The following is a 12,934-nucleotide window of genomic DNA, read 5'->3' as shown; positions in this document are numbered from 1 at the left end:
GACTGATCTAAATATGCAAAAGAACTTTGCTAGCATAGTTCATTTAAGTTGGTATAAAACTAGGGTAGGTACCATCTCGGCCTAAGTAAGAGAGGGAAGGAAACCACATCATCCCCACTTCAGGTGATGTGAGAGGATGTATCATGCCGGCTGATGCTGATCAGGGAGCTAATGCTCCTTTGCGCTCCTGCTTCCCAGCAGTCAAATCCACACTTGAAAGCAAGGGCGACTGAAACAGTAATGACGGTTGTAACTATGGCATGTTTATTCACTTGTCTAGTAAATTATTTTGTGAAATCAGGCTCTGTCATTGAAGTTCAGTTGTTAGAAAGATTTTTTTGAGAGAAACACAGTAACTACACTTCAAAGAAAATACCGTTATAAAACCTTGACACATGCAATTGGTTTGTATTGTGAATGTGTATTTCAGAAAATCTGACTTCCCATTCAGCCTTCTTACTTTTAAGGAAGTTTAAATATTTTCTCTATCACAAAGGGTGGTGATCAAAGTGTGCTTTCATTGCAACAACCCAAGGTTCCCATAATTTTCTCAAAAATGTTCCTTTTTTGAAGCATTTACATGCTTCACAGTTTAGAATGAAAAAAAAATCCATTGAATATATTAATCAGAGTATGTAAATAAAGGTTATATAAACAATCAAATTTCAAATTATTTACACTTTAGTTTTAGTTCTTTGTATTTGTAGAGTGCATTATCCTGAAGAAAAATACATGCTTTATTATATTTGAAAAAAATGTATTAAGATCATGAAATTTTAGCAGGTCACAAAGATTGCCCAACATACATGTTTAATACTACAGAATCTTTTAAATTTTATTTCTTTTAAAAAGCTTATCATGTTTTTAAAGTGTCATTCGTTAGAATATTAATTACCAGATTGCCACAGCATTACACATAGCAGATTTACAAACACTGATACAAATAACCTCTTCCTGTTTTCATTTTGTATGTATTTTTAAAGCTAGAACTGCTTTAAGGAAGAAGAGCTTTCAGACTGCACCATTTTACAAAATACCAGAATTAATTCAGTGTATGATAATGGATTTGCTTTTTAATTCTAAAATTACCCATCTTTATTCTTTCAAAGTAACTATGGAGGCTGCCAGTAAATGGAGCCTCAGTCTGGCAGAGAATCAAGAGGACTCACACGGAGCAAGCTGGGGAAGCAAGTTTTGTAATTCTGACGGTAACAGCAAAAAACACGTGTCTGGTTTGGTTACTGCAGTCTGCTCTATCTTAATTTTAGGTAGAAAACTTTGGGAAAGGGACTAGTTGTCTTTAAGTTAGTTGCAATTTATTTAGAATGTTGAAATACCTGTGCAATACTTCAGCAAATAATCGCCAGCTCTCAGATGTATTAAATACCTTCAAGTGTTTAAGACATTTTTTAAAAGGGGATTGTATCTGTGAATTCTACTCCATTGTCTAAAAAAGTCATAAATTTACGTACCAGAACAGTTGTGTTTTGGTGAGCTTGATTCATAAATATGAGATTGAAAATGTTTTAATGTGACATCTGAGATGAGGCACACTGAGTAAAGATCATAACTATTTGTATTATTCCTTCAGTACCACAACTCTTTTTAGTTTTAGTCTTTTTAGTTTAATCGTTTTTCCAAGATGTCTTGGGAGTATTTTAATTTATGAGGATCAGGGCCCATATAACATTTTTCTTGCATTTAGAGGAGAACATATACCCTCCACCGTCCCATTAAGTGTGGAGCATTCTGCATGTTGTGGCTTGTTTTCAGGTGGCAGCCAAGGGCTGTTGGTTGGGGAGCCACTTCACCAAGTCAGATGTGACGTAAGGGGAAGGCAAGGTGCTGCCTCAAACGCTTTAGACAGCTAACAGACATTAGGTGAGTTTTGCAAATTCTGTAGGACTTCCTTTTAGTTTACATAAAGGAACTGAAAAGACTGAAGTAATATTACCTATTAATTTAAGCATGAAATTTTTTAAAAGGCAACTCCTGTACCTAATTTTCAGTCTCTTCCAATGGCACCCACACACACTTTTCTCTTTCTCTGAATTGAATTATAACCCCTTCACTGATAGTAAAATGATCCTTCTTTTTGAAAACACATTACCTGTTTATACCAAAAAAAGGTACTGAAGAGAGACATAGTTAAATGATTCCTTGCTGGCCTAGGTAGGCTGCGTGACGTCTTACTGGATTTTACCATGACCAGCTGCACTGAGGGTGAGTGCTGCTATTCTCTTGGTCTTTGTGCCCACACAAAATGAACTCTGAAGTAAAATTGTATTAAGCTTCCATTTTTTAAAAAGGCTTGGATAACATGGTACTGCTGATTTTTTTAAAACCTTTGAGTAAGTGAAGAAATTCAACAGAGTAAGGATGGAATTAATTCCAACTAATTTTGTCTAAAAATTAAGTGTCTGTGAGTTATAGTAGATCTCTCTATCATCAGAGGAAAGAAAGAGGGAACTCTAGAGAACGATTCTGAGTTACCTAGTGTGGTTATCTCTGTCCATGGGCTGCAGGAGAAATCTAGGGCTGGCTTAGGCTGGTCTTGTTTGGAAAGGCAAATGCCATCTTTCAGTGGCTGGAAATGCTATGAATGGAACCACTGTAAAATGCGTGGGGATCTGAATCTACAGGCTTTTCTTCACTGCGGTTGTCACTAGAACTTGCTTGTTCCAGTATGACAGGTACTTAATAAGTTTCAAAAAGCAGAGGATAATCTTGTGTTTCTTGTCAGAATTTTAGGCATACTGCTGGATAAACTGAAAAAATGAATTGATTTATCTTTTTAGGATTCATATCGTTAATCCACAATGAGCTGTGTGTGCTTTTTTTTTTAGATGCGTATTGTTAAGTTTTAGCAGATTTAGGCCAAACAAGACAAATTATATTTAGTGATTTGGTTTTGCTGTTAGACAGTCATAGTTCAGGTGCTGACATTATGTTAGTCTGTTAACATTTCTGTTAACCGATTGTATTCCATTCAAATTAATAAAGTAGTTTTATAGCCATGTGTAAATTCTTCCCAATGAGCCCAGCATTTACTTACTCAACCAAAGCATTGCAGACCTTTCCAGTTATATCCAGCCCAACATTGTGCAGGCATCGTATAATTTTAGATTTTTAAAATACTGTACAATCATTTTGAAACTTTAAATTCTGTAAGATAGACAAATAAGACAAAACCAAGTAAGTGTATTGCTTGCAACAAGGGATGCCGGTTTTTTTATTTTAACTGTATAATATTTCACAGTTGTTAAGGGTGAAATTGTATCTTTGGATGCTTGTGAGCAATTTATATTGCAGACAGGATCTATGTTACCATTGGCAGAGACAGGAAGGGAAGCTGGGCTCTGAATACTGGAAGAGGAGAAAGCTAACACTGAATACTAAATAAAACTGTCTTTTTGATTAACCCACACATTTCTATAGCAGGAATGTTTTTATATCTCTAAGCTTTAGCTGCATATTTTGGAGGCTGAACAGTTAATTTGAAGAGCAAAATTTTTAAAAATGGCTGATAATTTCTTGTCTGTCTGTGTTCATTTTAAATAGGAACAGATGTCTCAGGTGTTGGATGCGATGTTTGAAAAGCTGGTTGAAGGAGGGGAACATGTGATTGATCAAGGGGATGATGGTGACAACTTCTACGTCATTGATAGGTGAATCGCTGCATCTTACTGTAGCGCAAAATATTATGCAAAAGTCCATTGAGAAATATTTCTTTACATACTTATATTTGATTCTTACATGTTTGCATGGAAGAAAGAAAAAAAGAGCACATGTGAACCAGTATAGCTGTGTCTGAGCTACAGAGCAGTTTTTGAAGGAGGCAGATTTTTCAGACGGAAATATGTCGCTGTCCTCTTTATGTATTGCTAGATCCCAAAGGCTGGGGTTTTTTACATGGAAAGAGATGTAACACAAAACACGATGGGAAAAGTTTTACAGCTCAATATTTGAAATTTCACTGCATTTTAATACTATCTGTAGACTTTCTGGTTCACATGAATATTATTAGAGCTCAAGTCTTGCATTCACATGACTTGTCAACATATACCATACAAATATTTAGCGTTAAATAAAATGATGGCTCAGCATCAGTGGGGATGGCTGTGTCATGTTTTACAAGATAACAGATTTCATGACTTTCCCAAAGCAAAACAAAAAATGATAGGGAGAAGAAATGGGCATTGTATTAGATAAATACATATCTTTATTTCATAATCTTATGTTGCTATTCATATACATTCGTTCTGTTTCATGCATCTCCTCTATTGCATTATAAGTTACTACTTTAAAATATTTTAAATGTTAAACAGCTTTAATTTTAATGTTAATGTTAGTTTAAATGTTAAACAGTATTAATTTTCAGTGATTATAACAGCAATTTTTGCAAAGACTTCACATTTGTATTCAGCATGTTTAAAATGAGACTAAGAAACAAACACTAAGTTAGATCTTAATTTTTAATACAGTTGTGGTGATCAATAGATCACTGTGAATCCAGTCTATCTTTAAACTGACTTAGTGTCAAAATTAATAACCCTATCCTTCCCTTTAACAAGTAAATTTTATTATTTATGAAAGTGATGGAGATGGCTTTGCAAGACATTTAATATCATTTAAACAAGCAGAATATGTATTTCAAATGCTCTATGTTTGGAATTCATAGTATAAAAAAATATAGTGAAAGGCTGTTTAGCGAAAAATGGGACTAGATTCTACTCACTGTATTTATATATTTTATTAACAGAGGTACATATGATATTTATGTAAAATGCGATGGTGTTGGGAGGTGTGTTGGAACCTATGATAACCGAGGAAGTTTTGGTGAGTTGGCCTTAATGTACAATACACCCAGAGCAGCTACAATTATAGCTACCTCTCCTGGTGCCATCTGGGGTTTGGTAAGTAAAATACTTGTTTTAATATATTATTCATTTGTTTAAAATATTTTATACGAATTGCACCGATATACTGTATCAGCATCAAAAAAATGAATTACAATTTTGGAAAATTTGGTTTTAAAACTTCTGAGAACAGTTGACACGATACTCTCTTTCTCCAGAATCGACAAAAGCAAACCTGAGGCTCAACAAAATACTGATTTTTTTTTTCTTTAAATAATTTTGTTTTATTCTATGTTAATGATCATTTCCTAAATTGCAAATCACTTGATGATTACTTTGACACATACATACAATGTTTTGCCACACCTTGATAGGAAACGCTTTTGGTTCCAGAGTAAAATTCAAATATGAGGCTGTTTATCAGTGTTTTACTGTCTGGATCTTTGACAACAATAATACTATTTACCAAAAGGCTGGGGTAGCCATCTTCCTGAAGAGGTATATGTCAATCTAATGACTGATCCCAAGATAACGTTCTCCTGTTGAAGCAAAACGCATGATTTTTCACCAACTTAATCCATATGACTTTGGGGACAATGGCAGAGTTTAGGGCACGATGGGAATGGCTACGATTGGGTTGTATTGGCCAGCAAGTCCCACCTGTAGCAGGGAGGGCTTGCAAAGCATTTCACACCTCTCTGTCACCAGGACACAGTCATATGAAGTGAAGAAAACAGCATACATGTAGTTTTGCCATCTGTCTGCTTCACTTGAATTGCCAGACACCGAGGAGTGTTCAGTTGGCTGGTTAGGGTGACAATGAGTCTTGTTCTGCTGAAATAGTAGAAAGTGGACTGTGACTGAAGTCCCAGACCCGTGTGTTTTTGGTTTGTTTGTGTAATAATATAAAAATCTCTTTGCATACATATCAATATGTATGTGACCTCAAGATAACAAACAAACTTTGTAAATTAAATATTTAGATATTGATGATTTCTTAAATATCTTAAATTACCCACTTGGCATCCATTGTGTACCCAATCTGTTTAAGGTAAATTCTCTCCGCTCTGTACGGAAGCTCTGTATGTATTCTCTGCTGAAGGGCAGAGCAGCTTTTCACAACGTGAATCAATCAGGCACTTCACTTTAGGAGCTCTTGGTTGACCTCTAGAGGAATCTTTCTCAACTGACTGTATGAGGAGACGAGCTAGCTAGTTTGATGGCTACATTGAGTGACTAAAATAGGGTCGTTTGAACATATTCAGCCGTTTTCTAAAGTATTTTCTCCCACACACATATTTCCTGTTAATAAACTCTCTTTCTGTCTTTGCATTTACAGGACAGGGTAACGTTCCGAAGGATCATTGTAAAAAACAATGCCAAAAAGAGAAGAATGTATGAAAATTTTATTGAGTCATTGCCATTCCTTAAATCTTTAGAAGTAAGATTTTTATTGCGTTATTTTCATGGCTGTGTCAGAGGTAGCTGATAAGATTCTGCTTTTACAGAGTTTAAATTTGGAATGAAAATTTTCTCTGTAATAAAATTTTGCATAGTTTTGTTTTGGAGAAAGACCATATCTTTGATATTTCTAAATTTTCATGATAAAGAACTATTCTTAATGTTGTATTTTTTAAGAAAGCTGTATTTTTTTTTACCTTTACTTTCATTTTCTTAAGCTTAATTTTACTATATATTAGCCAATATAATTAAACAATAACTTTGGGAATGTCAACATATTTTCATTTAACAGCTATATTTTTTACATGCATGCTTTTCTTAAAATAATTTTTGAAGAGTGGAGATATATAGATTTACAAAAATGGAAGCTGTGTCAAAATATTGAGCTGTTAAGACTATAATGCACCCTCTGAAACATTATTCGCCAGTTCTTCCTTTTTTTAATGATTATCAAAACAGGAAAATAAATACACACTATTCTGTGCAAAGATTCATGAAAAGAAACATGAAAGGGCTTTCTAAATATAATGTCATAATGTTGATATTTGTTGTGTTTTGTTTTCTTAAATGAAGGTATCTGAGCGTTTAAAAGTGGTTGATGTGATTGGCACCAAAGTGTACAAAGACGGAGAACAAATCATTGCTCAGGTACAGTTTATTTCTAGTTTTAGTCTTTCTTTTCCAATAGCTAACAATTATCACTTTATCTATAGACAATACGTACTTTTAAACTATGTTTTTCTTTGTCAAACAAACCAAAAACAATCTTGTATCTAAGAGATTATTTTGTTTCAGAAGCTAGTATTTCACTTAAGGTACTTTGAAAAACATCCCTCTTTGTTAGTGTGAAAAAAGGAGTCAGTGTTTTTAGTATACTTAGAAATTCAAACTATATAAAAGAATGGTTGCTTGCAATTAGGAGCGCTGAAGACTTCCCTTGTTTCTGTTGTTACAATATGATAATCTTTTGAAGAAGAATGCAGAAGTAAACTCTTCAGGGTAGGCAACTGAAATTTGTCTCACCCCAAAATAATTATTGGATATCGGGCAGCCCTTGGAGACTTTTTATACTGGAAACTCTGTAAGGGAAATGATTTGGAAAGAATATAAAGGTGGAGAAACAGGAGTAAAATCTTCTGTAGCATGGATTTTCTCTGCATTTTGTATAAGGCACCATCAGCTATGTCTTTTCATTAAAAGTCCTTGCTGTCAGTTCTGTATACCTGATTTGATTATTATGTTCCTGGAGTATGGTTTTCACATTAGAAATGATTTCTTTTGCAACAGGTATCAAAAAGATGAGCTTCAAGGCACTAGCTGCAAATATTTTAATGTTACCATGAAACTGAAAAGGAAATTTCACATTTCCTTTACTCTCTCTGTTTTTTTTCTTCAACAGGGTGACTTGGCTGATTCTTTCTTCATTGTGGAATCTGGAGAAGTAAGGATTATAATGACAAGGAAGGTAAACATACCTAAAACACAGAACTTTATTTTTTTTTTAAATCTTAATATATTCTAAGCGTTAAATAGTAGTGCTACCAGTGTTACTAATTTTGTTTATACAATCCCGAGTTCAGCAAATCTCTCTCTCATTCTGTCTCTTCCTTTCTCTTTCTTTTTTTACCTAATATTTCAGGGTAAACAAGATGTAGAAGAGAATGGAGCAGTTGAAATAGCTCGATGCTCGAGAGGACAGTATTTTGGAGAACTTGCTCTTGTAACTAACAAACCACGAGCCGCTTCTGCCTTTGCTCTTGGCACTGTCAAGTGTTTAGGTATTGTTCAATAATATTTTATATCTAATATAAGATGATATATAATTTATCTGTTTGTTCTTGTTGTGAACTCTGTCTTTCTCCACAGTATAAGATTTAATTACATTTACCCAAATAAGACTGTTTAAGTACATTATGTTTTACTGTGCATTCCTATTTACGTTACTTATCTGCAAAAACTATTTGCAATTGATAACTGCTATTAGACACAAATTCTCCAACGTTCCTCTGATCACATGGAAGTAAATATTGTTTCAGGACAGTACAGAGAGTATTGCTGCAAACCATTTATAGCTATCAGATAGATGTCTAATACTCCGCAGAAAGGTGAAGTATTTCTTTTCTCAGTAGGCTGACTCTCATCCAAGAAATAACTGTGGTAAAAATCCTGTCCCATTTCATCACCACGACTTAACCTTTAACAAATCCTTTGTCTTCACCAGCTGTTAATTTAATCATTCCGTCACACTGTAGCCTTAGGCACAGGAAAAGCAAAGACCATAGGAGTTGTGCTCATAGAGAACCCTTCGCAGCCATTATTTTTCGTGGTCTAATGTTTAGCTCCTACATATTGGTATCTAATTATGAGAAAACTGTAAACTGCAAAGACAGATTTGGCATTCTTGAATGACAGTTTGATTACCAAGCCACTTACTTATAAAGGTATTATTTTTAAAAATCCTTACCTCCAAACACACAGAGATGATCAGGCAATAAAGACCAAAGATGACCGAGAGGAAAGAAAAAGAGGCAATGGTGAGGAAAAGTGTCGTGACCCAGTATGGGCAAGTCGCTAAGGTTGCTGGCACTTCCCAGTTAGCAGAGATCTTGAACTTTTCTCAGCAGCCAAGAAACTATAGGCCACCAGGTTGGAAGCTGGTTGAAGTACGAAGTTTCCTCCCTGGCCTACTGGCTGGAACTGTAGAGGATAACATGATGTGATCATATAAAGAAAATACTCTGGTTGGCTACGCATTGACATTGCACGTGAATTGCTGTCTCCAACTTTCGTACGTTTGCTGGGAAAGAAGTATTTATTACAATTTCCACTGTAGGTGGAGGCAAGTAAAAATAGCAAAGAAATATGCTAAATTAGACCCCAAATAACAGCCAGCACGTCAGCAAAGGATGGCGGTTTTTCGAAATGTCAGGGGTCTTAAAACTGTATTCTGTGGAGGAATACAGGGCCCTCCAGACTTCTTCAGCAGCTCTTGGGTGACATAATTCTTAATGTGAGAATATTTTCAAAATAAGAAACACAGCAAATTCTAAGTTTATGTGTGAAGTTTCAAGGCAGCAATGTGTTGATTGATCTTGGTTTTGCTGTGGTAAGTGGCTCTCTTCTGTGCAAACAAACTAAGCGTCTCAGTAGTAACTGTCCTGCCATCACTTGAAATTTTACATTGGAATGTCATCAACACCACGATTAGTGTCTGCAACTGACGAGCATGTTCTATTCTTTCTCCTTCTCTCTCTTTGTATCTTAGTTATGGACGTGCAGGCATTTGAAAGGCTTTTGGGACCTTGTATGGAAATTCTGAAAAGAAACATTGCAAACTATGAAGAGCAGCTAGTTGCTCTGTTTGGAACAAACATGGACATTGCCGATCCCAGTGCATGAACTAAACATTGGAGCAACAAGATCTGTTACGAGAATATAGCACAGTAGTGGTTAGTCCACTGAGAAAATGTCTCGCTTCCTATAGATGCCAAGCATTTTCTGTGATTTTTAAGAGTGGGTTGGGGGTATTTTTTTTGACTTATTACAGTGGAAATACTAGTAAACAAAATGGGACTTTAATAATTGTGGGCTTGATTTTTGAAGGTGCTTAGCATTGATGGTTCCATCTGGCATTAAGACAACCCGCAGTAGCACAGCACCTTTGAAAATCAAGTCCTTTAACACAGCATTTCCTTAAAGAGTAGATTTCAAAAAACCCACATGCAATGAACTTGTTCAACCAGCTTCTGTTCTTCAAAAAGGTTACAACTTTCTGGAAAGACTGTTAGTTTGAATGTGATATGTTGAAAGTATTAGTGCACACAAAGTGTTTATATGTATTAATACAGAAGATATACAGTAGATATTACTTTCTGACTATTACAGTTGTCATGATTTTATGTTGCATTTATCACAGATGTAGTGAATCACAAGACTAATCGTAAGCAAAAGCATGACAATGCGTTTTGTGTAACGCTCATGACCCAACTCTGATTTTTAACATTTTGTAATTTGTTTTAAAGTCCTCTTTGTTTAATGTCATGTTTCAGCACGACATTGTAATATCTTATGCAATTTAGAGGACTTGTATATTTTTGCAATAAACTGCATTTTTTTATTAGTTACGTGTATTCTGTACAGTCTAGAGTGAGGACAGCTGACAAATTAACCTTAATGCTTTAAAAGCAAAGGCAGAGGTCGTTGTCATGTTCTACCTAATCATACATAACCTATATTGTTTTCCTTCTCCCTTGTTTTATATTTATGCATTTTGTCTTCTATATCTATGCTTGTTACCTAGTTAATTTTTTTTACCTCTCACCTTTTTTATCTGTTGAATCTTTTACCTATTTCAAATCAGATGATCTCTGTGTATCTCTCTTCTTGCAGTCTGATCTTAGCTGTCAAAGACCAGATTCAACTACTGAAGTGACTGATGTCGAAAGCCATGCTAAACTATGCTTGTCCTTGAAAAATCCTTATTAGGAAGTACAAAAATATTTTTAATTTGAACGATTAGTATTCAAAAGCTTTGCACAAGTCTGGAAAGTATGTCATTGTTAAAGCTAATGTGTCCTGCTTTCAAAAACCTGTAGGTCATCATAAAATAATATCTCTTTAGCCATAACAGCATGGGATACCTTTTGAGACTGAGGAGAGAGAATATCTTCTTAATTAGGAGCACAGGGCTCATTGGTTACAAGGGTCTGTCTATGACTAGAAATGCCAGGCACAGTCTAATTTTAATACTGCTTACTGACCTATCTGTTGATGTACACGGAAAGCTAGTGCACGTAATGACGATTGGCAGTAGTTCTGCCAAAATCATACTACAAGAATGGTAGGAAGGCTGCTTGCACCCTGTTTCAAACACCTGAATTATAAAATCTTTCCTTCTTAGATAATGACTTTTCTAATGCCATATATTTGTGTATGTTGATGTAATTATTATCCTATGGTTAGTCATATGTTCTGACAATTTATATAATCATACCTGTATATGAAATTATGATAATATAAAATGAGAATATGTATAATTTATATCATACAGTATGATATAAATTATAAGTCAGGTTCCTAACAAATTACAGTCTGAGCAAAATTTACAAATGCCATTTTTTTTAAGCTGAAACCTGGTGTGAATAATTGCACAGATGATAACTTGCCTTTGTACTTTTGATTTATGGAAAAAAGAGAAGCCTGTTATACTAGAAGGAAATATCAGGTAACCAAAATCTACACTCTTGTCATTCTGTATGCTTAATCTCTAAAAGCTACCTATATTTTGCACTAGCTTGATGTGATTAAGGAAAACGCTACAAATTACTTGTATGGCAGTAAACTACAATCAAGGCCATAAATGCCAGTCACGATATTTTCAATATTGTTGATTATATTTAAAGTTTCCTTACAATAAATGACACTTTTATATATAAAAATCTATGTTTATTGATATTGTTGTGTTTTAATTCCATTATCACAAAGTTACAAGTGACCTGGTTATATTCATTTATTAAAACATTAATAATTCTTAACACTTTCATGTTGATTTTCATAAATTGTTATGTGGATGCTCTGTCTACTCAGAATAGATGACATGTTGGTGTGGTTACTTTGTATTTATCCATTTGCTTGTAGTTTATAGTTGGGAAAAAGCTGTGGAGTGACAAATTTAAGATAATTGGAGACTTTGGATTTTCTGAGTCCCAAAGTACAGCTTCATGTTGCATCAGTTTTATTGTGTTGCTCTTGGGTACTGGATGATTTCTGGAATTTTCTTCATAAGTCAGTTCAGGGGGGGTTAAACAATGGCAAGAAATTGTCACTTTGTAACTTTTGTCCAAATCATTATATCCTTTATCAGTCAGCACTTGGGATTTCTCCTAGGTCTGTTCATAAGTACACTTCAAACATGCCAGTCGGCGTGTCATAAATGTGATGAGTGTTCATCCTAAGAAGGAAATCATACCAAGTCACTGGTTTTTTAGTGGTTTCAAAAAAGGTAGATAATTCTGATAATTTTAAACAATACTGTGTCATGTTTACCTTATGAGACTGTCTGTGTCTGTACTTAGATTACCTGATGCCTCTGTTATTAAAGATTTTATCATCCTTGTTTGTAGTCAGGTCGCTAAAGGAATGGTACTTTGGCAATTACTTGGCACATACGTGTTGCTTTGTTTCTCTCCTCTCTCCCCAACCTCACCAGCAATTTGTAATTCTGCAGATGATTTAAATGAACTTGACAGATGGCTAAGTTCTAAAGAGGGAAGTTCTAAAGCTCAAGAAGTATCAGAGGGTTGTCATCAGCGGCGCTGAGTCTAGTTGGAGGCTGGTGACAAGTGGTGTCCCCCAGGGGTCAGTACTGGGCCCAGTCTTGTTTAACTTCTTCATCAAAGACCTGGATGAAGAGTTAGAATGTACCCTCAGCAAGTTTGCTGACGACACCAAACTGGGAGGTGTGGTAGATACACCAGAAGGCTGTGCTGCCATTCAGCGTGACCTGGATAGGCTGGAAAGCTGGGCAGAGACGAACCTGATGAGGTTCAACAAGGGCAAGTGCAGGGTCCTGCACCTGGGGAGGAACAACCTCATGCACCAGTACAGGCTTGGGG

The 12,934-nt window shown here is 35.2% G+C and overlaps 1 protein-coding gene across 1 annotated transcript in view; it reads left to right on the top strand.

Annotated features, from left to right (window-relative positions):
* The window catches only part of PRKAR2B (protein kinase cAMP-dependent type II regulatory subunit beta), a 91,056-nt gene extending 78,666 nt beyond the window's left edge, over positions 1-12,390 (top strand). The window contains exons 5-11 of the mRNA XM_075429070.1: positions 3,562-3,668; positions 4,763-4,916; positions 6,199-6,300; positions 6,894-6,968; positions 7,720-7,785; positions 7,960-8,098; positions 9,586-12,390. Of these exons, the coding sequence (XP_075285185.1) occupies positions 3,562-3,668; positions 4,763-4,916; positions 6,199-6,300; positions 6,894-6,968; positions 7,720-7,785; positions 7,960-8,098; positions 9,586-9,719 (777 nt within the window). The 3' untranslated portion in view covers positions 9,720-12,390. The remainder of the gene's footprint in view (positions 1-3,561; positions 3,669-4,762; positions 4,917-6,198; positions 6,301-6,893; positions 6,969-7,719; positions 7,786-7,959; positions 8,099-9,585) is intronic.
* The last annotated feature ends 544 nt before the right edge of the window (positions 12,391-12,934 follow it).

The sequence above is a fragment of the Opisthocomus hoazin genome, chromosome 8, assembly GCF_030867145.1.
Source record: "Opisthocomus hoazin isolate bOpiHoa1 chromosome 8, bOpiHoa1.hap1, whole genome shotgun sequence".
NCBI classification, from domain to species: Eukaryota; Metazoa; Chordata; class Aves; order Opisthocomiformes; family Opisthocomidae; genus Opisthocomus; species Opisthocomus hoazin.
Note: the sequence above shows the minus strand (reverse complement) of the source record. Positions and strands in the feature narration are given on the sequence as shown.